This window comes from Morone saxatilis, unplaced genomic scaffold (assembly GCF_004916995.1).
Source record: "Morone saxatilis isolate NCDOM2014 unplaced genomic scaffold, NCSU_SB_2.0 Contig14, whole genome shotgun sequence".
Classification (NCBI taxonomy): Eukaryota; Metazoa; Chordata; class Actinopteri; family Moronidae; genus Morone; species Morone saxatilis.
This window is the reverse complement of record NW_023339696.1, coordinates 13,650,214-13,675,596: the sequence shown is the minus strand read 5'-3', so window position 1 is coordinate 13,675,596 and position 25,383 is coordinate 13,650,214. Positions and strand designations below refer to the sequence as shown.

General features: G+C 42.0%; 1 protein-coding gene across 1 annotated transcript in view; it reads right to left on the bottom strand.

Annotated features, from left to right (window-relative positions):
- Positions 1–1,464: 1,464 nt before the first annotated feature.
- The window catches only part of sdk2a (sidekick cell adhesion molecule 2a), an 80,295-nt gene continuing 56,376 nt past the window's right edge, over positions 1,465–25,383 (bottom strand). Inside the window, exons 15-46 of the mRNA XM_035655216.1 lie at positions 25,171–25,307; positions 24,305–24,452; positions 22,992–23,132; positions 22,454–22,635; positions 19,601–19,716; positions 19,176–19,371; positions 18,974–19,072; positions 18,667–18,858; positions 18,348–18,469; positions 18,080–18,189; positions 17,532–17,682; positions 15,855–16,092; positions 15,646–15,761; positions 15,345–15,534; positions 14,930–15,028; positions 14,575–14,769; positions 14,287–14,488; positions 14,070–14,173; positions 13,718–13,788; positions 13,474–13,609; positions 13,247–13,303; positions 12,698–12,799; positions 12,464–12,579; positions 12,144–12,330; positions 10,499–10,636; positions 9,673–9,855; positions 9,442–9,567; positions 9,183–9,347; positions 8,957–9,097; positions 7,394–7,562; positions 4,815–4,944; positions 1,465–3,370 (exon numbers count right to left, since the gene is read on the bottom strand). Coding sequence (XP_035511109.1) covers positions 2,966–3,370; positions 4,815–4,944; positions 7,394–7,562; positions 8,957–9,097; positions 9,183–9,347; positions 9,442–9,567; positions 9,673–9,855; positions 10,499–10,636; positions 12,144–12,330; positions 12,464–12,579; positions 12,698–12,799; positions 13,247–13,303; positions 13,474–13,609; positions 13,718–13,788; positions 14,070–14,173; positions 14,287–14,488; positions 14,575–14,769; positions 14,930–15,028; positions 15,345–15,534; positions 15,646–15,761; positions 15,855–16,092; positions 17,532–17,682; positions 18,080–18,189; positions 18,348–18,469; positions 18,667–18,858; positions 18,974–19,072; positions 19,176–19,371; positions 19,601–19,716; positions 22,454–22,635; positions 22,992–23,132; positions 24,305–24,452; positions 25,171–25,307 — 4,864 coding nt within the window. The 3' untranslated portion in view covers positions 1,465–2,965. The remainder of the gene's footprint in view (positions 3,371–4,814; positions 4,945–7,393; positions 7,563–8,956; positions 9,098–9,182; positions 9,348–9,441; positions 9,568–9,672; positions 9,856–10,498; positions 10,637–12,143; positions 12,331–12,463; positions 12,580–12,697; positions 12,800–13,246; positions 13,304–13,473; positions 13,610–13,717; positions 13,789–14,069; positions 14,174–14,286; positions 14,489–14,574; positions 14,770–14,929; positions 15,029–15,344; positions 15,535–15,645; positions 15,762–15,854; positions 16,093–17,531; positions 17,683–18,079; positions 18,190–18,347; positions 18,470–18,666; positions 18,859–18,973; positions 19,073–19,175; positions 19,372–19,600; positions 19,717–22,453; positions 22,636–22,991; positions 23,133–24,304; positions 24,453–25,170; positions 25,308–25,383) is intronic.

The following is a 25,383-nucleotide window of genomic DNA, read 5'->3' as shown; positions in this document are numbered from 1 at the left end:
AGGATGATGCACAACCTTCATTTCATTGACTGTTATGAAGAAGCTTGAACTGACTGCACAAGGATGGATATCTGATATCATACACACTGTGTATGTGAGTGAAAAAAACATGAAACAGAGGACTTTTTGACAAAACCCTTTGTTCATCAAAACTTTTTATAAAGCTGTAACATCCAATTTTCTTGTGTGTCATACATCTGGATTTTGTCCTAATTTTGGAGTCACCAGTCAAGATGAGTTAGCTGTGCTGCAAATGTGCTCTGATGCACTCCAACAAGCACAGTCAGAATTAGGACGCATTCTGTATAAGTCTCTCCCATGAGGAGCTACTGAACTAAAAAAAAAATGTAACAGACTTGTTGATGTGAAGCCGAGTCTGTGCGTCTGTGTGTGTGAACACAAGATTACTTTGTGTGCCTCTTCACAGTGAATTGGCAGAAGGTGAACAATAGTCGTGGTATCGTTGAGTGTGAATAATTACCATAATTTTGAGTTACAAAATAGAATTATTTAAAATTTTACAAAGCAATATGTCACATTTAGTTTTTAAAAGCTTTAGTTTTGTTGGAGAAACAAGTTGGGCTATGAAATATACATGAGATGTGATATGACTCCAAACTATGCTGGGGAATATTTTTAAGAAAACCTTTCAGTTTGATTGTAAGGTAAGGTTAATAACCCAAAAGTATTCTCATTTGCATAATGATCAGTCGATGATCGATCCGCCTTTGCAATTTGTGTGATTCTTCTGTCACTTCTTCTGATTTTTGATGATGGCAAATAAATATGTTCCAACACCAACTATCTGTACCCTTGACGTGACTTTCTATTTTTCCTTTAAACCTTCCAGTCTGATCCCTCTGCCCCCCCCCACCCCCCAATCAATATCGTTGCTCAAGATCAATGTTTTCCGGCCTGAAATAAGGAGATTACCCAGACACACTCTCCCACCCTCCCCCAGCTTTTCAGCATGCTTGCACCGGATCAGGTTCTTCTTCAAATTCTTCTGTGTAACTCATGCTCTTATGCATCCCAATTATGTCTCTGTTGTGGCTGAGAGAATCAGGTCATTTCTGCACTGTAGGATCAAGTGTCACCTATAATCATTTTGTCTTCCAGACCATGCAAATAGGTCTGACTGTGTATAATAGCTCTGTGCTGGCTCTGATTTGGTTTCTATTTTCTTTAAAACCCTTCGTTCGTACCACTGTTTTAAAACTTCAATCTCTCTTATGGCCTATTTATAAGCCACTTGCCTTATTTTCCTTTATATATTTCTCTGTATAATATTCTAAAATATTCAAATGAGCCATGAAAAAAAGCCATTACAAAATAGAATAGTTTATTTTAGAGAGCTACCATGGATAGGTCCATAATGTTTCCTTCATGATGTATACAGTGATGTTCACATTGGAAATTTGACAGATGATACTTTAGACCAACTGTCTAAGTTTATACACTAAATCCACCTCCAGCACAGCAATGTCCCATTCAACTTTTAAAGTAAAGATCCAGCATATTCAAAAGTGTTGTAGAAAACATCATAACATAATGTATCCATATGTACTGTAAGCATAAAACACATTTCCAGTCATCCTATCAATGCCATGTTACTCTGTAACATGTGGAACACAAATAATCTCAAATCCTCGGTGTCGCATTTCATGTACAATACCTGTGTCCTGTGGTTTATCATTAAATAAAGCTTCTTAAATAAACATAGATGCACAATGCTCTCTTCCTCTTCTCCAACCTCTTTACCAGAGATTGTAAAATACATAATATCAACTTTCTTATTTTGAATTCTTATTGTGTGTAAGTGACCAATTTTGTGTTGTGTTTCGTAAAAAACACATTCACCTGTCAGTTTGGTCACTGTTGTAAAAAATAACACAACAGTTTAGACTCTTACATTGGTAAACCTGTAGTAAACCTACTTTGCTAACTCATCACACCTTTTACAAATGTTCTTTTTATGTCTCCAAGGCAGCTATTCTTGTACTTTTTTGACAGCTATTAATAGCATAATGTTGTGATGTGGCTGTGATGGCATACTATAATTTGAACCTAGAGGATTTGTGCTTTCGGACCTCAGTCATATTCTGTGAAAAACATAAAAGCAAACAGATGCACATGTAGGAAAGCTGTCTTAGCTTGTATATCTACTGACATGAGTACCAGCACACATCAACACATTCCCCAGACTACTATAAAGGTGCCACAATGCTTTAATGTGATTCTTAACATTGTCACTAGCGATGTTCTGAAAATGTTTAGCTTGAAGCTGATTGATATAAATATCTGGTAAACAATATGAGACAAGTACATATAGTATAAACACATAATGCAGTTCCAACAATGATTAGGCAGAGTGAGAAACTCAAAGGCAGCCGAGGGCCACAGTGACCGCTGGTGCCTCTCTCCAAGTCAGAGTCCATTTCTCACCATCAGTTTTGTTCTTTGTCCAAACATCGCATTATTCCATTAGAGCGTTTTCTTTCCCATTGTACAGTCTCAGCAAGCCAAGTGGTCCATACTCTATATGGTTCTAAGGTGGTTGTTTTTCCATAAAGCTCTCATTTTAAACAATATTACAGTGTTTTCAAAACAAGGTTTTCTTTTTTCAGAACCTCGGGTTCTGTTCTTCCTTGTTTATATGGTTGTACTTTCAAATAAATTTACTTAAGCAACGCATAAAAACTTCCAAATGATTGTCTTTTCATAAAATACATATCACATGGATCAACCAATCATACGTGCTACACACAGTCATACACACACACTCTTCACAGAGGAGAAAACGCTATTCAAGATGCCTGCAATGCTTAATATTGAGCAACAACTCTGTCAGTTAGACAGAAAAAAAAAGATTTAAAAAAAAGGAGCAAAATACAAATAAACCAACAACAACAAAATCAAAGACTCGTTCTCAGGGTCCTGTTGTTATTGGAAGGAGAGCTGTGTGTCAAACAAAAGAGGAGAAGCCAGCGGTAGGGGCCTGGGCGGCACAGCCCAGGCTGCTGGGGGGCCGGTAGAGGGTGCTGTGTTGGCTGGGTGGTTCCGAGGACAACAGGGAGGGGGTGGGAGTCCGGCTTCCCTTAGACCTAAACAAAGTGCCCTGCCCCTGGGGCTGTGGGGACGGGGCACTCTGGGGGAGGAGAGGCGGCAGAGGGGGCACGGGTGGCGGGTGCTGCCGTGACTCTTGCTCCACCAGGGGCTCGGGCTGGGAGTATCCGTACGCCGGCGGGCGAGAGACGCCCTTCTGCTGCCGCCGCCAGGAGTTGTAGTAGGTGGGGTCGCTGATGTAGTGGTTGACAAAAGAGTGGGTCTTCTGCCGGCTCTGATCCATCTCATATTCGCTGTCGCTGCCCTGTGAGTCAATCAGGTGGAAGAGTTAGAAGACACTTTGTCAAACAGACATGTGTAGGATGTTAACTGCAAAGAATAATGACTACTAACTCTAATACAGTATGCTTACTGTCAAATCGCACAATAGTCATAGCACAGAGAATCATAACACAGCAGGACATATCTACTGAGAGACAACTGGAAATCTATTAATCCATGTGCAATTCTATGGGGCAGATAATCACTTCTATTGCACATCGTTCACATATAGGAGCTCACCCATAGCTCTGTGGAGAACAGATGTGATAAGTGTACAGAAGAGTGTCCTAGAATTAGACAGAGACAATGTTTACAGGATTTATTTGCTTTTGTTGTAATATTAAGCCATCAGTCTTGTAAGGTGCTTGTAAAATGTCTGTGTGGGTGAATCCTGTCGCCTTTTCAGACAGAACTGGCTGAGAAACACAAACAGTAAAAAAAAAAAAAAAAAAAAAAAAGGGGGAAAAAAAGCAAATTACTCACACAGAAAACACAACACATTTGGCACATTTGTGTGCCTGACAAGTGCCTGCCCATCTACTGCTCTATTGAGACACTACAGCTTAACAGATGTTGAAGCACCACTTATTTGCACAAGTGGCAGGTAAACATTGGGAGGCTGCGCAGAGGAAAAGAATAACACCAGTTTGTGTCTCCCACGAGAGCAGTGTTTGTTCAAACCGGGTTGAACAATGTTTTGACTGTGCAGGTACCAGATAAATTGGCCAGTGAGACCTTGCGCAAGTGTGGGAAGACAGATGTTCACGATCTGCTACAATCATCCTCTCAGCCTTTTGTATCCATCATCCCTCATCACTTCTAACCTCCCTGTCTCTTCATTGGACCTCTTTATTCCACACACACACACACTAAGCTGTGCATCACATGACAAGACCCAGCCACCCAGATTAACGCAACATTTCCTGTTTGAGGAAAATTAATTAGTTGTGAAGACATTTCAAGACACATGAGACATGAGAATCAGCCTTGTGCTTCCTTCCCATGGGAGAAATCAGTATTAAAAACTCTGAACCAGAGATGTCAGCCATGACTGGCCTACGCTAACAGAGGATATTTAATTTCTAGGTAATCCACTTGAGACAGATTGTCTTGCTAACTGTCATTAATTTATCCTCAGACATTTGGTTTCATAATTTGACCAGCTATCTAGTTTTTGCATCTGGCAATGTTGTGATTATGACAAAAAAAGAATGGAGCTTTTCAAGGAGACAGACAGTTAATGTGGCAAAAGTAAAAGAAAATGGAATAAAAGAAGCATTTTTGAGTTTGTAAAGGTTATGACTTTGCCCTGGAGGACTTTCTCACTTTGAGAAATTCAAACAGTTGAATTTTACTTTTTAATTTCAGTTCATTGCCTATTACAGACTCACAGTGGACATGGGCTGCAAGCCAGGATATCTGCTTACCTGAGAGTCAGATATCTCAGAGGGTTTCTCGGTCAGACTGCTGCTCTCTGCTGGGATCAGGTCATTGTACTTAGTGCTGACATCCTCATCCGAGTAGTGCAGACTTCCGGGACTGGGTCTTGGTGGAGACCTGGACAGATGGAGAAAAGGAGACAGAGAAAGAGTGAGAGATAGAAAGCAAAAGACAGAAACTGAGTGGGAGCAAATGGTTACATAAGAAAAATAAAAGTTTAATTTGATCATCATTATTGTATTTCCCTTCGGGAAACTCTAACTCATTTTCTAGAGCTCTCTCTTCTTTGAGAACACATTTGAGTAAACATTAAGATGTCTGATCAGTCCTGTGACTGACACAGATGAGTAATGAAAGGCTGCAAAATAATTGTGAAAGCGAAGAAGCTTCATATCCCAGAGGGGTGTCAGTGGGATCAACACGCACATATTCAGTGAGCACTTATCGATTATAAAAAATAAAAATGATAGCATAGTTCAGACAATGCCAGGATGGGCTATTCCTGAAAGCCACTTATATAAGAGAAGAGATTATAATTAGTTTGATTTATTTGCTGTTCCTTTCGGATCTGAACGAAATGTCAGTTAGGGAGGGGGGCAGGGGGCAAGTTCTACATGAGTTCAGCTCACATCAACTGTCATGAGATGCACAAATAGAATCCTGCATAAAAAACATATGAGCATCTTGATGAAAGGATTCTTTGTGGTGATTAGAACTGAATGACTTTACAGTTTGAGAGTCAGAGACCTCCTGCAGAAAAGCAGCGTAACTAAGCATGGCCCTGAGCTCAGCAAATATTATGAAGTTCTTTTATGAGTGCAGGTCAAGTAAGAAGACCCCTAGCTTCTCTTTGGCTCCAGTCATTAAGTCCATAAAGTGAAGCAGAGAAAAACATCTGTGCAGACAATTATTTTTCTTCTTGTGCAGTAATGACTTCTGCTGTGTTCAAGGTCTGCTGAGACTGAATGGGATGGCCAACAGGGCCAAAATTGGACCACTACCCTCACATCACCGAGCTACATCAGTGGGCTCAGTATGTAACTCAGGCTAACACAGCATTAAGAGAAGAGTTTGCTCAGTTGGTTTTTATATAAACTAAGAGTGGCATGAAAGTAAATGTTTAAATGATCTGAAATGGAAAACGTTGTATGTGGGGGAAGAACAGACAAGCATAAAACGCTGTGATGTCAAGTGTAATATTAAGGCATAAAGAAGACAACCTTGACGACCTCTCAAAGAAAAATTAATATGTACTAAAATATATGCGGGAGCTAAATCATTGGAAATGCCAAGAACAGGAAGCTTAGAAGACACAACATGACAACGGCCATGAAAGGGTTGACACAACAAAGGGACTTCTCCTCTGGGTTAAAGGGGATGACGTGAGGGGGCGGTCTGTGAAAAAAATACCTCTACTTAGAATTCAGACAAGGTTGAGTCAGACATTAAAAGGATGGGTCCACGTGAGTAGGGGAGGAGCAATGCATCCTGCTACTGATCACACTCCAAAATTATGCCGGTGAGCTTTGAATTATTTAGGAGAACTGTATTTTTCCCCTTGCCTTATCTGTCTTATTCATCCCTTCTGCCCTCACCCTTTCAAATATCCCGTAGGGAGGCCTCTCACTCTGCCTCCTTAGTCCACAGATCATTAGCAAAGAGTACGTTACCAGATTGGACTTCTTCAAAGAGAGGGAGCAACTCAACCCTTTGATCCCCTTCTTGGCCTCCTTGGTCAAGGAGAAAACAGCACAGATTATCCTACCCTACATGCACCCCTTCTAGCACATTCCATCATAATGTGCAAAAAGCAACATCTTTTTTTTTTTTTGCTGTGACAGGAAGTAGTACTCCCATCCCCCAACACAACCACATGCCTGTCTATCCAGTCACCAAATGTGTAACGGATCTAGGTCTCTACACTGACATATTACCTTTGCTTCTCATGCTGCACAGTTTGTGAAATCCCTCTTATCTAATGTTTACCTAAACATTAGCAAAGAGCCAGTCTGCCAAAGTCCTGCTGACGGGTAGAAGGACGTGTCCTCACACCCACGGTGTTGTACTTCATGTTGAGATAGCTCTCACAGCACTGCACTCGAGAGAAACTCTGGGCTGAAGGCCAGAAGAAAATGGCGGGCTCTGACCCATAAGCACCCTTTGTCTAAAGCGGTGATGGACAGACAAAGAGCACATGCAGAAGCTCATGAATGCTAATTAGCTGGTATTGTGCTGCCCCTTTCTATAAATTGTTGCTGCACACAAACACAGAATATCAACTAGGGGAGCGGAAGGAGGCTCAAATCAGCAGCTGGGCTCCTAGAGGCTTGGTTTGTTCTCTCAAGACTGACAGATTATTGTAAGGGAGAGGGGGAACACACAACACTACATTATTAATTCCTGTCAGTATCATAAGCAACACGCTGAATAGCAAGAGGAAACTCAGAGTTAACAATATGTTTGAGAGGTGGAAGCTTTGCATGCAAGAAATGAATTCAATGGTTAGCTGAACACCACGGTTAGTTACTGTATGACTGATGACACGTGTGCGGGGAGTGTGACTGACCGTGTGTAGATGCCGTTCTTGCGGCAGAAGGAGTTTTTCACAGAGAGCCGTCTGTTGTTAAGCTCGAGGGCTGGAAAGCGTCCCTCGTCCAGGCGCACCATCTCTCCATGGGTCAGAGGCAGAGCTGTGCAGTTGGAGTGGTTTCCTGAACAGGGGTATGAGGACGACACTGTGTGGGTTGTGGAATGAAACAAGTGATTTGTGATTCTCAGTCAAATCTAGGATCAAATTAAAATTCCCCCTCCACTCAAAAATATTTCTTGTTGTTCCTACAATTGGATGTTTAAGCGTCACTGTGCAGAATTATGTATGTGCAGGGTTTGACACTAGAAGGATGTATTCACAATCATCTGCTGTGCTCATTTAAAATCTCATTTTATGGCAACTTACAGAAGTGTGATGTAGAAACATAAAGCCACCAGTGCACATACACTGAGAATAAACTGTGATGTAGGAGACATCTTGTGTCCAGCAGGACAATTTACATATTCATAGATTGTGGAATTTTTAACGAGGTAGAAGGAGTAGATGTCTTCTTAGGAGTTTAATGTGGAAATTATACTTTGTATACTTTATAGTATATTTATTATGTACAATACAAGTAAAAATGCTGCTTTTTTACTACATTGGTAGAGCATCATCAGTCTGTCAGTAAGGCCCACTGTCCAGTCCTGGCCTCTAGTAAAACAAACAGCAGGACAGATCTGCTTCATGGCTGAGCAAATTGAGGAGGGGTTAAGAGGGCCTAAGAAGCCCTCTTTGTGTGCACACACAAACACAGTCCTTGTCTGAACTGGTCTTACCAAGCCATGTTTACTGAACCTGGTAACCTCATGCTAAATGCTGACCGTGCTAAAAAGTCACCAGTACGGGGCTGTAGGAAGGCTTGACCTGACCCTTCACTTTTCCCTCCACAAAATCTCCAACCTCTCTCTCTCCTCTACATTTTCCTCCATGCTGCAAGTCTAAAAACATTCGCCCCAGATGCCCTCAATGTGATTACTTGCCAACCATAATGTGAAGTATTAACAGTAAGTCTACTAACATTGATTAACTTCCACTACCTCATGTTTTGGAGTTTCAAGATAGAAACTCTGATAAAGAGTTTCTAGGAGCAGCAATGTCAACAGGGATAATTCACCATCATGAAAATTGACTTCTTGCTACAGTGTTGTAGTTATATAATTACTCTCAGTCTGACTAATGACCTGAGCATTAAACCACTGCACAAGCCATTTATCCCACTATTGATCCTCACTGCAGTTAAACATGAACAATAATGTTTATTCACCTGCCTATTTCAGCTGTTTCACCGGTAACCTTTACTCTCATCTTTCCCCTGTCAGCCCAACAATGTTGAGAAAATCTAGGTAATTTGTCTAATTGTGTGAGCCTTCACACTGCCATTTTCTAAAATAGACTTTGAACGGCAATCATTAAAATGCAATTCTAGGCAGAGCTCTCCATGAGGAAGACAAACTCCAGTCGATGGCTTAGGTTGCAGCAACAGACAGAAAAACGGAGACGTTCGCAGCAAGTTTAGCAGACAGTCGCGTTTCCTACCTGAATCTGCTTTTTTGGTGTATTTTTTACTCTGGCCTCGGATGATGAGGATGAAAACCAGGAGGAGGATGAAGATGAGGCCCACCAGAGCGATCACAACCAAGAACCACCACTCCTCATAGAATGGAGACACTTTCTGGGCTGAACACATGACAATATAACAGACATTAATAAACAAAACAAAAAAAAACATTGTGTTGTTATCACATTGTGGCATTATTAGTACCTGATATAGATGGGGAAGGGGCGCTGGGTGATCCATAGCCATAGTCATTGACTGCAATTACTCGAAAGTCATAAGTGACCCCTTCTCGTAGCATGTCCAGGTTAAGCGTGTAGGATGTCACTTCTTTAGGAATGTCTTTGATAAGGATATCCCACAATCCTTCATCTAAAGGCAAGATGAGAAAATATGTGAATATACTGACAATCAAAGCTTTAGTCATCATGTAGGAAACACCAGTCTAGGTATGCGTGTGGCTCACCTGAAGGTCTGGCCTCGATGACGTATCGTGTGATGGGTGCACGGCCTTGATCACCGCTGGTCCAGTGCAGTGTGAGGGCAGTACCATACCGAGAAATAAATGGTTCTCCAGGAGGGCCTGGGGCTCCTTGGGAAGACAAAAATGGCAGATAGAAAAAAAATGCCGCCCTATGAGTACAGTAGGCACTCTAAAAGATTCATATAAACATGAAAATCAGAACAAGACTCTCACCTTCTCCAGGCCCAGTAGTGATGTTGGCCTCCACCTCGGGCCCATAAGTTAACGTTTTGGCGCGGATGCGGAAGTTGTAGGTGACGCCATCGGCAAGGTCTTTGATCTTCATCCACAGAGGAGCACTGCCCTTCACATCTACTGTCACTATCTTACTGACACCTGGAGTGCGAGGAGAGGAGTCTGTACAGAAAACACTAAGACTCTAGATGCTGTTTTCTACAAGCGACACATAGCCAAGCTTTGAGCATATGAATGGACACATAGAGTCACACAAACAAATTCACAAGTTAGAAGACTCACAGACTATCATTGACACACACAGCTTTGCATATATAGCAGAAACGCTCTATTATTCCGGCAGCCTTCTAGATATCCAGATAGGAAGAGACACCAGGACCTTTTAATAATAGACCAACTGATATTCCCCGTCTTTACTGCTTTGTTCAGCTTTGCTCTGGGTCCATTAGTGGATAGCCAAGGGACCACAGCAGCCTCAGCTCAGCATTCCACCTCTGCTCCCAATTACTTGAAAATCTGGTCCAGGCAACCACACTTTAGCCAGCTATTAGCCATCCTTCTCTCAGTGAGAGACGAAGCTGTGAATTCTCACCAGAGCATTCCAACATATTTTTTTATCAGCCATTCCATATATGATACTGCGGGGCATATACTCATCTTTAACAGATTAGAGCATGAGCTTAAGCAGCGTGAGTTAAAAAGAATATGGTAACTAGGCAAGAGGTTGTAAATCACTGTCTGTGAAAGCCAGCTGAGGAATGTCAAGACATAGCAGAGTTATTAGGCTCCAGGCAGAGTTTCTCACCATCTACAGGAGTGCAGGGCTCATAAACCAGGCGGTAACCCTCAATGATGCCATTGGCCTGCTTGGGCTCCCCCCAGGACACGTTGACCGAAGTAGTGGTCAACTCGCTGAAGTGGATGAAGCTGGGAGCACTCGGCGCTTTTGGTGAAGAAAGGTGCGAAGAGAAAACATGTGATGAAAGTTCCACTCACAGTACTGAGACAACACACTACATACTGCTGCAAAACTGCAATGCAGTGATCTGGATATGCCTACATATTCATGAAAACATTTGTAAATTCTCAGCGAAATTGTTCGAATTCTGTAATAAAGGCATAAACTGGGACACGCATAAATAGAAAAAACTCATTATTTATTCATAATACTTCATTCTTGACGTTCCCCTCCAGTAGACATCTAAGTTTTCATAAGTCGGAATAGTAATTTGGCACATTTTCAACTAGTTAAGTTGTGTTGCTGCTACATTCCCCATTTGCTGCAAACTCTCAAGCCATTTGGGTAAATTGGCAACAAAAGCAGCACTGGACCAGTGCAGCAGGCAATTTGATGTATTCATAAAAGAAAAAAAATAATCATGTTATGCTCGATGGCATTAAACAGAAATACTAGGAGATTGAAAATGAAAGCAGCTTCATTGTTCATTATCAGAGCATGAACAATAAAATGTTTTGTACATGTAGAAACAGGTACCCTGGTGAACAGGTTAAACAAATGAGTCACAAAAAAGCAAAGTCGACATAAGAGAGTCAAAATCATTCTGTGACCTTGAACAAGAGCTGAGAGAATTCTGCCTGCTGACCCAGCCCAGATCCAGCTAAGTGTCAGGATTTTGCCACAATTCTGCATAAAATTCACAAAAGCTTGTGTTGGCTCACTTCCCAGTACCCTGCGGTGCAGAGAGCCAAAATTCCTGCCTGTGTTTTTAAGTTCTCAGCACTTTGTACCCCTCGCCAATGTCACAGCCTTCAAGGGGGCGGAAAAGACAAGAGAAATTTATACTGTAAACCATTTTTGTGCTGAAACCGCAGAGGAGGGACTCTTGCTAGCTGGTAAACACAGACGTCTTTGTGCAGCAGCGGCCAAAAAACTAATCTACATGTGTCCCCCGCACTCTGTATTCATTGCTCTGCCGCTGTCATTAGGCTTCCACCCCCATGACTCGTCCTGGAGGAGGTGCCAAGAAGACTCTGATCTCTTATGCTACATCCCGCAGGACGAAACTAAACTCTTTAGTGAAAATGTTCATAGTTCTTGGTGAATAGGAGGAGCGGGTTTTGAATTATTTGTCTTAAAGCTGCACTGCTTCAGTTTGCAGTTTTGTGTAACAAAATGAAATGATGTTATTTGTTATTTTTTAGAGACCTTTTGTGACTGAAGAGAATATGAACCTAGAGATACTTCTCAACACAACTACTTGAGAACCATAGGCAATACTGTTACATAATGAGCAGAACTGTGCAGATGACAGAAGGAGACAGATAAGGTAAAGATGCCTCTCTGTCTTTCAAAGATAAAGGAATGCAGGATTTAAAACTATGAAATGCTACATGGTGTTGGCAGGAGGTCTTAGCTGCAAGTTAATGCCGCTGGTCTTTTGAACATCTCTGTAATCTCCTCAAACACATCTGGATTAACTGTAACTCACCTGCTTGCTGAGTGCGCCCTCTAGTGGGCAGGGAGCGGGGCCCATCCCCTGCAGCATTGAAGGCTGCCACACTGATCATGTAGGTGGTGTACCCTGTCAGGTTTTTCAGCTTTACCCCGAGCTCTGGCAGGAAAAGTGTACGCAGACGCTCTGTCTCATTCTGGAGTTGAAACTCCCAGAAATAGATCTATAAACAGAATAAAATAGTTCAGAGTACATAATTCACATGTTTTTCAATGAAAATCTAAAAAATAAGAAAGGCATGATGTAAGTTTGGTCGATATGCAGTAACACAGAAAAAGCAGACACATTATTGATACCTTGTAACCCTGTATGTCCCCATTCTGAGCATCCAGAGGAGGAGGGTCCCATGTGACATCCAGCTGCGTGGCTGTTGAGGACTGCACCACCACATTCTGGGGAGGGGATGTTGGGACTAGAATGGGCAGAGTATAAATATTAATATTCACTTTTAGTGTTTCATATGACTTACTTAACAATATTAAAGGTAAGCAGACTAACACACATGCTGCACAGTGAGAGAAGAAACATACCCGCCTCTCCAACAAACACTTCCTGTGGAGCGCTGCTGGGACCCTCCCCCACAGCATTATACACACTGAGACGGATCTCGTAGCGTTTGTGTTTACTCAAATCTGCAAGGAGAGAACCCATAGCAGCATTGTAATAGAACAGTTAAGATAAAAGAGCAAAATAAGTTACTCCGGAGAGACCACACAGTCACAGTGACGCCCGTGGCAAGACAGCATCACAAATTGAACAAAAAGATGGAGGGATGGAATTATAAGGGAAACTGATGAAAGCATGGGGTTGTTGTGGGGACACGGGGAAGATTTGTCAGTGATTAAACGTAACGAAAACACACTGAAATAATGACGGGGCAGCTTGGAGAGATTAAAGTCATATACAGATCATAAGAATCAGCGGCAGCTCCTCAGCGGATACAGCTGAGTGGGAGGATGGAGCAACGTGCACTTGCTTTAAATCATCATACAAATGGAATATTTTGTGGAAAAACAATACAACAGTTGACATGCAAACAGATGGGAGAGTGACGGAAGAAAGGGAGATGTAAGACTTACTATCCAGTTCGTATTGGGTGAGCGAGGATTCACTCAAGTTCCTGATGCTGTAAGGAGCTGAAGTTTGGATAAAGGATGGGTAGGGTTGGGAAAATTATTATTTTGCAAAACACTGCAGGCCTTACTGATAGAATCACAGCAATAATAAAAATAACTTCACTTAAGACTCCAGGTAGCAAGACTTTCTGCATATAGTTGAAGGGTAAGCAGTGAAAAGGTAAACTCACCAGTGAGATCAGCCCAGTTGGCAGAGGCACTGTTAACTGTGCGCACAGTGAAGCTACGTAGCCGGTCATAATGTAACTCCCTATACCTGACCCTGAACCCCAACAGGACTCCATTTATGTGATCCTCAGCGGGAGGCTACAATATTTAACAGACACACAATCCGATCAATATTAGTTCTAACCAGCAAATGCCGCTTTCATTATTCATTATTCCATTCACAAAACTAGTAATGTAACAGCGTACCTGCCAACGGACCAGTACAGATGTGGTGGTGTGAGGTGTAACAGACAGAATTGTTGGGGCTTTGTCTGGGGCTAGGACAGAAAGAAATCTTTGTTAGCAAACCAACACAGCTGAGGAGAGTGATATATAATTCAAACAGTCTGGTAGGGAACAGCTTGAGAGTAAACACACACACTGTTGACGTAAAGTATTCACTGCGAAAATCCAAAGTTAAAACATTGATGTAAGGGCGTGTTCGCACAGTTCGAAAAGTGCTCATGTACAACTCAACAGAAAACCAACGGATTATGACTCAGTGCTGCACGGTGACATGTTTGGCCCATGTCTAATTACAGAAGTCACAAGTTCTTACCATCTTGCAGTGTAGTGATGGCCTCGCTCTCCTGGCTGTATTCGCTGTCTCCAATGTCATTGGTGGCTTTTATACGGAACTGGTAAGAAGTGAAAGGCTTTAACCTTTAAAAAGAGAAAAAAAAGAGTGCAATGTGTACAAGTACAGCATGTTCTTCACTACACAGTTTCTCCATGAAAAAGAAATACTGCTGATGCAAGGGGACATTCACATTTACCTGTCCACGATGTAGGAGTTTGTCTCATGACTGACTGATGCAGAGTGGACAGTCCAGTTGCTGTCTGGCAGCTCTCTGTACTGGACTGTGTAGTAACGAACTGGGGACAGGCCATCGCTGCCTGGTTCCCATGACAACAGCACTCTGCGAGCCTGGACTTCCTCTTGAGGCACTATGGGACGGCTCGTGGGTTGGGGTCGGGCTGAGGGGCACACACACACAGTCAGTCTCACACTTAGAGGTGAATCATTTGAATAATGCATTTTAGCTGGAGCATTTTACACCTACCTCTTTTTTCTGTTGTGACCACCAAAGCCTCTGCAGCTTCCCCCCAACCCTTTCGTGTTTGAGCAGTGAGACGAAACACATAAACCAGCTCTGGTTTTAGGCTGGTCGCTGTGTACTGTCGCGCGCTGGGGCTCAGCACGTCTACGGTGGCGGCGTTGCTGTTTGAAGAGTTTCGTCTGTATGTGATCTGATAGGCTAACAAGGCAAACTCATATCAGTATACAGCCATGCATAAAAGAGAGAGAGAGCAAAGAACACAATTCAGCTGCACTACAAAATCATTAGAGGGACAAAACACCTTGTCTCATGATAATATCTAAGATCAGAGAAAAAAGTCTGTGTATTGTAAGCTCACCTAGAATAATGCCATTGGGCTGAGCAGGAGGTTGCCATATGAGCCTGACTGATGTGGTTCTGACTTCTGGGAAGAGGATGCCGACTGGAGGGCCTGGTACTATCACACATAAAAATTACCAATCAGGCAAAAGTGTTACATGTTACATAACTCCAGGGATAAAAACTGGATCAAGGAAATATATCCATCTTATAATGCAGGGCCACAGTTCAATAATGATTACATTCAAGTCAGATAAAAGAAGAAAGAAAAAAACAGAAACTCTCAATGTTTCTTTATACAAGGAGAATTAAAGGCAGAACAGTGAAATTATTTTTATTTTTAACTCTTGATACAAATAATTTAGCAACTAGTGAAATTATCTCAATTTCAAAGATAACAGTATTAAATAGGCTGGTAAGATGCATATGTTTACCATCATCCAGGGTCCTCTCCAAAATGGACGGCGAGCTACTCCTTCCGTCTCCTATACGTGTGAAGGCCAGAACCTGGATCTCATACAGGACGTACTTGCCCAGACCACTCAGCTGGACACTGTGGCTGGTGTTGCCCTCCACTTCCCAGAAGTTGGGAGCTGTGTCTGAGTCCTTCTCCTTATACACTACCTGAAATATACAGGGAGTGTTGCTGATCTTAGGACACATTATTGTTATACTGAAATAGATACCATTTTCAGATGAATGGTGTACACTGGAGCATGACGGCTGACTGCTGACCTTGTAACCCAGGATGAGTCCATTGCGATCGGTCTCTGGGACTTCCCCCCACCGCACCAGGATGCTGCTGGAGGTCGTGGCGAAAGCTGACACGTTGGTGGGACCACTGGAGGGCACTACAGTGAGAGCATGGAGCTTAGCACACTTCAAGCACACCTGCAGGATTAAGTATGTGTTTGGCATGTGTATGCACATAGTTTCATCCTTACCAGACTCCCTGGTCCTGCCGTGGACTGGCTGGCTCCAGGGCCCAGAGCCAATACCATTGATGGCCTGAACTCTGACCTCATACTCCGTCCACTCCTCTAGGTCCTCAATAGTGAACTCCCTCTCCAGCCGGTCCATTATGACATGGGAGAGAACTCCACCTTTAGACCTAGCTTTAGAGTATTGGACCCGGTAGCCAACAAGATCTGGATTCCCATTGTACTCCCACTCTGGAAGAGGCTAAGAGGATTTTTTTGGGTTTTTATTTCACTAGTTCATGCAAGATCAATATAAATGACATCATAACTGGGAGCATAATGAAGCAGTAAGCCATGAGAGAGTGATTTTAAAACAGCTAAGAGGCATTGTCAGGAGTAATGAGAGGCTGAACCCTCTCAGCACTTAGTGTTGCACTGAGTGGTTTTAATAAAATGTGGTAAAATGCCATTGTCTTAAAATAATAGCACATTCAAGAAAAATGTTAAATCAACAATAATATAATCCAAATATGTAAATATTTTATATTTTTGCAGGCAATACAGTTCTTAAAGGGCAATTTAGAACATGGTTGCTATGGAAGGCATAGGTACAGGTTTGAGTGATTTTAACTTACATTAATATTGAAATTAAGTGTGTTTTGAGGTTGTCTGCAATCACTGTTAAAGTCACTCAGCTAGTAGGAATCTGCTTTCTATGCAGTAAATCACATGCACTGACACATGGACATAATTGAGCATGGTAAGCGAGCATACTTATATACTGGGCATATTTCGAAGAAAGTGCTAGTCTTCAAATTAATGTGGGCTTGATTCAGACTGCCACAGCCATGAAGTGGACCACAAAATTTTATTACAGTTTAATGTCCAGCTTTTGCAAAGGGCTGCAATCATTGAGCTATGTCATTAATTTGTAGAACCATATCACACAGCTGACACCCCTCTGCGGTTAAATCCAGGTATCATGCACTCTTTATACTCCTGCAGGAGCTGCAGGAGTATCTTGCCCTGGCCTTTCACTGCCTGGCACTGCTCAGGCATTGGCACAGTCAGGATAATGGACAGATGTAGCAAAGAATACACTGGCCAAACGCTGACGCAGGGAGCAGCAATAATCAAGGACAGAGTGCGTCCAGCTATCCAAAACATTATCAGTGCCATCTCCTGTATTCATCATATAACAAGCTCCAAGAATACAACAACAGTTTTACTGAAGAAGGAAAAGGCAACATTTCATGGAAAAATAAAAAACAGTACACATTGAAGACATAATGAAATTAGCTGAGGTTTTGTGACAAGAGCGATGATTGTGAGTCAGATGAGTTGAAGGCAACTGTCACAGAGAAAGTCATCATTTAATGTCAAACCTTTTAATATATGAAAAACTGGATTTTTGTGATTTTGATGGGAAAAATGATATTGCCTAAATAAGATTTTACAAAGCTTATCTTATAAATGTTGTATCCAATTAATATCCCAAGGGCATTCTGCCAATTCAGTCCCAACGGGATTTTGTACCATACCAACGAGAAGGACAAAAAAGAGACAGCAATTTCAAATAGCTTATATTCATGCAAAGGCATACAGTGTCTAAATCTACAGCTCAACATGTCCATAGTCCAAGTCTGAATAGGAACAACCCAGACATGCAGACATCATAATCTTCTAAAACTCCCAACTTACCACCCAGCGAAGCCACAGGCTGGTCTCACTGGCTGTGCGCAGGGTGACATTGGCGGGGGAAATGTCTGGAGGGGCCTGCAGGGTCTCAATCTTCCTGGAGGGCTGACTGGGAGGACTGGTGCCCACAATGTTTACCTGGCGCATTCGGAACCTGGGGCAAAGGAAACCAGCTGATGGTGGATACATTTTCGAAAGGTAGGCGTTTAATCATGATGATACGGGAAAGGATTAGATTAGATTACTTTAGATTAGATTAGATATAACTTTAATGATGCCTTAAAGGAAACTAGGTCATTGTAGTTGGAGATATTTATGAATAGAGAACTACAGAAAATAAATCTGTATTACAGTAAATTGATAGAACAGTGATAGAAATGATCAAGATAAAGAATAATTGATAGCGTTTAATCAATAATGAGTGACAAATGTTTAGGTGATCAGATTTTCCACTTTTCACCCTTTTTAAAATGTACTTTTTATAAAATATACAGATTTTGTCTTTATTTCATATACAGCACCTGTATAAGTGTGCATGTGTGTGTGCTAACCTGTAAAATGTGTAGGGGTTCAGGTCCAGGACCTCCAGTGATCTGGCATCAGGTTCATTAGACAGCTGATGAACCATCAGCCACTCTTCATTCTCTCCTATTATACCAATCTAAAAGGCACAGAGAGAATGGGGTGATATCAGTAGTTAAACAAATTAAACAAATGAACTGGTCTGATCATAAAACACATTCACCGATGCTAAGACATTAAAAAAAAAAAAAACCCAGAGTGTTTTCATTATGCTGAAATAGAAACGAAGCGTCTTACCTGAGCTTCAACCAGCCAACGGGAAATGGAGGTCTTGCCATCGTAGCCAGGTTTAAACTGCAGAGCTACAGAGCGAGGGCCGATGTTTGAGATGGCTAAATTGGTTGGAGGACCGGGCAACTCTGTGGAAGAGGATGAAGGAAAGACAGATTAAAATTAAATCTCTGAAATTATCACTGCTTTTATAAATAGCTGAGTAGTACATCTGTTGACTCACAGTAAGTGGAATGACTAATCTTAAAATCTAGTTGTAGCCCTTTCAGTACATACTTCCAAGCACTTCTAAATTCTCAACTTAAAGTCAAATAGTGCATCTGACCTGGTGGTACACCGGAGGAAATAGTGGAGGCGGAGAGCTGTCCCTGACCCTTGGCGGTCATGGCTGCTACCTGGATGGTGTAAGTGGTGAGGGCAGTGAGCCCTGTCACCTTGTACTCCTGAGTTAAGTTGGGCAAATAATGGGTCACCCGAGTATTGGTTCTGTTAAACTCCTCCCAGGAGATACGATAGCCTGGAGGAAGAGGCAAATTCCAAAGTGTAAAGTAGTGTTCACAGAAAACACATCTTGGTGACTCATAAATTGAGAGAAGACACATTAACGTTATGTAGTTATCTTTAATGGTTACCTGTGAGAACACCGTTTTTCTCCTGTGGCTCCTTCCAGCTGACTTTTAGTGAGGTGTCCAAAATGTCAGTGAAGCTAAGGTGTCCTACAGCACCAGGGGCTATGAAGAAAATAATAAAAAATAGGTAGTAAACGAACAGAACAACAGCCTGACGGGTAATTATCTGCAAATGCTATATAATATCCTGAATGGGAAAACTTACTATCCTCATGGGTGCGTAACCGCTGAGGCGGGCTGCGTGGGCCGTCTCCAGGGGTAGTGAAGCACAGTACTGATGTGTAATATTCTGTGAACCTTTTCAGTCCAGAGATGTAACCAACATGAACACTGTCCTGGAAGTTGGGACGCACCGTAACCACAGTGACCTCATTTGGACGACTGAGTTCCCATGCCAACAGCTGGAAATTATGTGATAAGGGACAAGTGAGTCAATGTGTGCATTTCAGGCACACAACTGGTAGTATCAAGATGTCAGATCTAAGTCTAAATACAAAAGTGCACAATTTTTTTTAGTTGATGATCCACTAAGGAAGTTATGCTTTCATTGCAATTAATCTCACATCGTAATGAGTGTTTGTCTACCTCTGACCACTAGAGTGCACCAGTTGACAGAAAGGGGCTGCTCACCTTGTATCCCTGGTTGATTCCATTGATAAACTGAGGGCTCGGGGCACTCCAGGTAAAACGCACCGTGGTGGAGTTGACAGACTCGGCTTGTACATTTCCTGGTGGCACAGTGGGCACTGATCCAGAGGTAGGAGAAAAAAAACAGAGACAACAGAGAAAGAGGGAGAGAGGGAAGGGAGAGGCAGAGGGAGGGAGAAAATGAGAAAGTAGTTATGAGATAGGGTAGGAAGAAACTTGTACATGTGTAAGTACAACAGGCACCTTCCGACCAGCCTTGTTACAGCGTCAGAATCAGGCTGAAACTTTTTTTATTTAGGCTCATTTGGGGAGGTAAGGACATGCCAATCAAACCGGGTGTGAGAGCGCTTGCCTCAGGCAGCTTCCAGGTGAAGCCTGCAGCAGTTTGTTTGAAGTGAGCATGCTATTCTGATGTAACACCGGAAAACAGTCGGGGCGGCACACATTAATAAAGCTGATTGGCCAGTATTGGTCCACGTATCGGCTGTGCTATCCTCGATTCTTCTGAATGTATTTAAATGCACATCATGATTCTGTTCTTGTGCCGTTAATGGAATGAGTGACGGAAACATCCAATTATTGGGAGCTGAGCTAAACAACATAAATGCCTCGTTCGCTGCTGCTATACCCTGACAGTGACTTGGATGATGAAATTATTATTTATTTTTTTGCGAGGGAAGTGACGTTGAAAATAAGTGGTGATGTTTGCCATACCTTCCAGGTTTCAAAGTTTTTGCTAATTAAACAGAATATTGTTTTCCTTTACAAATGCAGTACATTTGTTTTTTTCTGCAGATGCATCAGTCTCTGATTTAGACCAGCTCATTAATTGATTGATTGATCAGGCATCACACAAAGTATGCTAAGTTTCCAAGGTTTCAACGGTAATGTGTGCCAGGTAGAATGCATCATTTCTGAAGTGTATTGTAGTACTTAGTAATTATCAAGCCAAACAAAAGCCATCTTTTTACACACACCCACACACCTGCTCAGCACTCATAATACATATATAAAAGTTAACTGGAGAAAACAATAAATACCTCTATACAGAGGAATGCATACAGCTCCACTGTGTTAGACTAAGAGCCTGGTTCAAGTAAGGATAAGAAACACTTTTGCTACCCAACATGTTCGTATTTTTTTTTCTCTTTTTTTCTGTCTCTAAAAAAAAGTGCTTCAGACTTTCTCATTACAAAAAGTTCCATAAATAAATTAATTTAAACTTCAAAACCAGTGTAACATACTGATATACAACCTGTAAAGCCTAATGAAATCAACATATCTGCTGATTCACCTTCTATAATAAATATATTGGAGCAGGGAGTGGAACAGAATAGGAAATGGAAACACTCCCAATTTTCTTATGAGTGCTCTTGAGAATATTTAGTGAGCCTGGTGTAGAGGATCTCTGTTCATGGAGTGGATTTAACATGACAGGGATTCAGAGATATGTGAGTGTGTTAAGCCTTTCAAAGCTTTATATACAAGTTAAAGGAATTTAAAATGAAACTGGAAGCCAGCGCAGCATATCTAAACCAGCAGTGATATCCTCTTTTTTGTGTTTGTTAAAGTCTAGCAGGAGCAATCTGAACTCCAGGTAATCTATGAATTGACTTTAGGAAAGCCAGTAAAGAGAGCATTATTCAATATTCTTGTAATAAAAACATGGATTAACTTTTCATCATGCCTTTGCATTAGCTATACCCTACTTTGGTTATATTTATGGACAAAAAGTCAGTATGGTAATGTGAAGTTTAAAGAGTTGCACTGTAAAATCTTTGGCTTTGGCTTTTTATTTCGTTTTGTTCTGTAGAGACAGATTCAAAATCTGTGCACATTCTCCTTGTATTTCCTGCCAAAAATAATCTTAGATTTGGCTTGGTATAATAGTGTATAATTTCACAGTAACAAATCTGACTTTCATCCTCTGAAGATTTTGAATAGACAGGAAGGCATGGAACATAAGGTGTTGGAATCACTGGCCGTGACAGAAATACGTAGCCGTTTGACACCGGGGAAAGTTCACAATGTGTGTTCTAATTATACTACTCAGCATGTACAATGAGAAAAGAAGTCAACCGAGGCAGCTTCCTTTGGCAACATCCAAAGGTATGTCTGACGCACATCATCACCTGGTAATTTATGTGCAGAATCAATTAAATATGTGCTCAGAGATGCCGACTGACGTCTCCAGGTGGTCAATATCAAGTCAATCTAAACAAAAAAAACAAAGTAAAAGCTTGAATGGAATTTAAAAAAAAGGCTCTGATGAAGCTATATTCTCATGCCTGCACACAATTTGTTATACAGTACTGCAGCACTTATTGAGGAATTAACTACATTAAACCTGACAATAACGAATAGGAAGTGCTGAGAGGGAAATAGCACTTACATAGCCATCTTAAATTCCTTTAAAAGCCTTGTTGCTGCAGTCTGCAGTCTAGATGCTAATCTGACTTAGACAAGAGTGAGTCATTTTCTTAACAACATGTGTGAATCATCTCTTCAAAGTTAGGAAATGATTAAAAAAGCACAGTGTGGACAGAACATGGCTGTACAACTCTTAATTTGATTGTTAAAGACAGACGATAGGATGATCAGTCAAGTCAAGTTTTGTGCTGCGGGCTAAACATGATGAGGCTGCAGGTAATGAATGGAATTTCTAGAGCCAAATAAAGCCATCTTGTACCTACAGTAACTAAGCAGCAGGAAATATTTTGTTCATACCCTGACACTTGCAGACATTCCTTAACTTCAGCATGGCTGCCTGGATTGCTGGTAGACTTCCTCTGGAATAAACAGTATATGATATAAAGCCCTTCGTATTGCCCTCACCTCCTTGCAGCGTCCATTCAGTGACTTTGTGGCTGTAGGTGCCCCGGCCTGCTCCATTGTAGGCAGCAACCTCGATCTCATAGTTGGTCCAAATGATGAGGTCCTCCAGGAGCAGACTGGTCTGGTCTGGGTTGGTGATGTTTTTCATTTGACAATCAACCGGAAGCCCCGACAGACAGTACCTGGCAGCAGAGGCAGTAATCGATAGACAGCGGCAGGGAGAGATGGACAGACAGACCACACAGACAGACATAAGTATAAATATATTAGAAGGAGAGGAAAGGATAGCAGTAATGGAAGAGAAGTCATGCAGAACAGTTATAAAATGGTTACAAAAAGAGAGGTGACAACAGATGAATGGAGAGGAAGGTATTTAATTGGCACCAATTATTCTATTGCAGCGGTGAGCGAGAATGAAGCGAAATGGAGAGGAAGAAAAGGAGCTGACATAACAGTTATTATCACTTCTGAATGGCATTGGCCCAGACAGGCACCTATCCCTGGGAAGAAATTAGGCAGGTTGTCATGGTCTTCTTACCTGATGATGTAGCCCTGGAGCGGACCATTCTGATGGCTCTCCGGGGGTGGCTGCCACTGGATCATGATGGACTGATTGGTGCGACCACTTGCAATGACTGTCTGAGGGGGGGCACTGGGAGGCTCTTCAGGGAGAGTTAGTCTGCAGCAGCAAGGAAAGAAAAAGGAAAAGAGAGGTAAAAGAATAGACAAAGAGTGAAACCATGCATTAATTATCGCGAGTTTCTGCATATTTCTATCCCATTTCATCATAGACATCAAATGATAATAAAGCCCCCTTTTTGTATTTTATAACACCATAAAGGAAAGTTGGGATGAGTGTGGTGGTGTCTTTGTCCGAAACACATTCTCTATAATACTGTCCACAGAGGGACATCTTGCTGTGGCATGACAAGGATCAAAGAGGCCTGGGTGAAAATGGAGCAGCACAAAAGAGAGACAGTGCGAGTGAGAGAAAGATATAAAAGAACAAGAAAGAGAGATCCAGGCAGACTTTTCCCTTAAGTCAATTTAAGATGACATCTTGATTTCTTCCCAGTGCACCGGAGCACTGCTCTGGAGGAGATGAGGCAGAGTGTTTAGGATCAAAGAGGTGTGCCTCAGAGATGCCTCAGAAAAGCCCTGCACTCGCTCAGTCACCCTCCTGCAGTGCGCTCTTGTCTGGGCACATTCACACAGGAATTCAGCTCTGTGAATGAGCGTGTGGTGCAAGAAAAGTGCATGATGGGTAGTGATGGCTTGCAGTTTGCAGGAGTTCCTGCTGCAAGTGTATATAGCAGGAAATGGGTTATATCGATCTGGACATGGTTAGACAATAGTGTCTACAGGTAAATCGTGATGAGCTATGAATGTGTGTGCATGTATAATTATCACCATTTCATCTTGCTAGTCAAGAGAATTTACTTGAGATTTGAGTGTGAAGCTCTGCCTCTTTCAATCCTCTCTGTATTTTACTCATGAAATACGGCAAAGACAGTTAATAGGAGGGAGAGAGATGAAGCTGGGTCAGCGCACCCATCAAGTCTTCACAAAGCGCAATTTCAGCTCATTCACAGTTTTATCTTGAAAAGGCCCATCCAAGAAGCTGGCTCATCTCTCACTCACTCCCACAGGACTGCAGACTAAAAAAGTAGACTTACAAGAAATAATCACAGGATTTTCTATTGAACTGCCAAGACGAGGGGGAAGGACGAGTTGTTCCAGAGCCGTGAAAGCCCCTGAAGTGCAACGCACTTCTCGCACATTAAGTTACACAGACTCCCAGTAACATTTTTAATATTCAGTAGATGCAGAACAGTAAAGTGCAGCACCCACCGGTCAGTCTCTTTGCTGAACTGGCCCCTGCCCACGTCGTTGACGGCACACAGGCGGAACTGGTATGAGCGAGCGGGGATGAGGCCACCAACGGTAACCCCAGTAGACTCTGGTTCGATATTGGCCAACAGCACTGTCCAAGGGGCATCTAAGACACAGAATAGATGCACATGACGAAAGAAATGTGAGTGAATAGCAAGTGAACGGTAAATGACCTTGTGAGATAATTCACATTCTTGAGAAGAAAATCTATTCAGCACTGGCAAATTCAAATATAAATTCAATGTTATTCCTGACTATTATTGCACACCATTGTTTCATTTTCAGTAATAATATTGCAGCAACTGATAAAAAAAACAAGTCATTTATTTTCGTATACACTAAATATCAGATTGAAATTCAATTATCCAAAAACCAGATCCCATCTGTGTCCCCGGATTCATTTTCCTCTTAATGAGTTGTCATCTTCTCAGTTAGCCTGAGCTACAATGAGGAATGGCTGAATGATTTACTCTCTATGGGTGAAAGCATTCCCACTTCTTTGATTTCATCAAGTGAACGGAAGATAAGAGCAATGGGCATCAACACAATTTGGTTCCCCTGATCATTCGCAAGGAAGTGTGCAGGTGAGTCAATTGAGTTATACTGATTGCAGAAGGTAAGAGGCGACGCAACTGCCAATTCTGGGGACACAATGGAAATGTAATATAATAAGTGGTGTAGCAAATGAGTGCTTCCAGGGAGTATAAAGTATCAATATTGCCTTTAAAATGACTAACAAGGAACAATGAATGCATCAGTTTTCTAAACAACATGCAGTGATGGTGACACTGGTGCCTTAGTGATGGAAGCACTGAACCACTCACTGTTTTCTGAGACCTCCAGGATGTAGCGGATCAGGGGGCTGTTGCCATCAAAGGCCTGGGCCCATGTGAGGTTGATGGCCCTCTTCTCTGTGGCACTCAGAACCGCTATTGGGTTTTCTGGAGCATGAGGCAGTTGCCTGTATGTACATTTGTGTGTGTGTGTGTGTGTGTGTGTGTGTGTGTGTGTGTGTGTGAGAAAGAGAGAAAGGGACA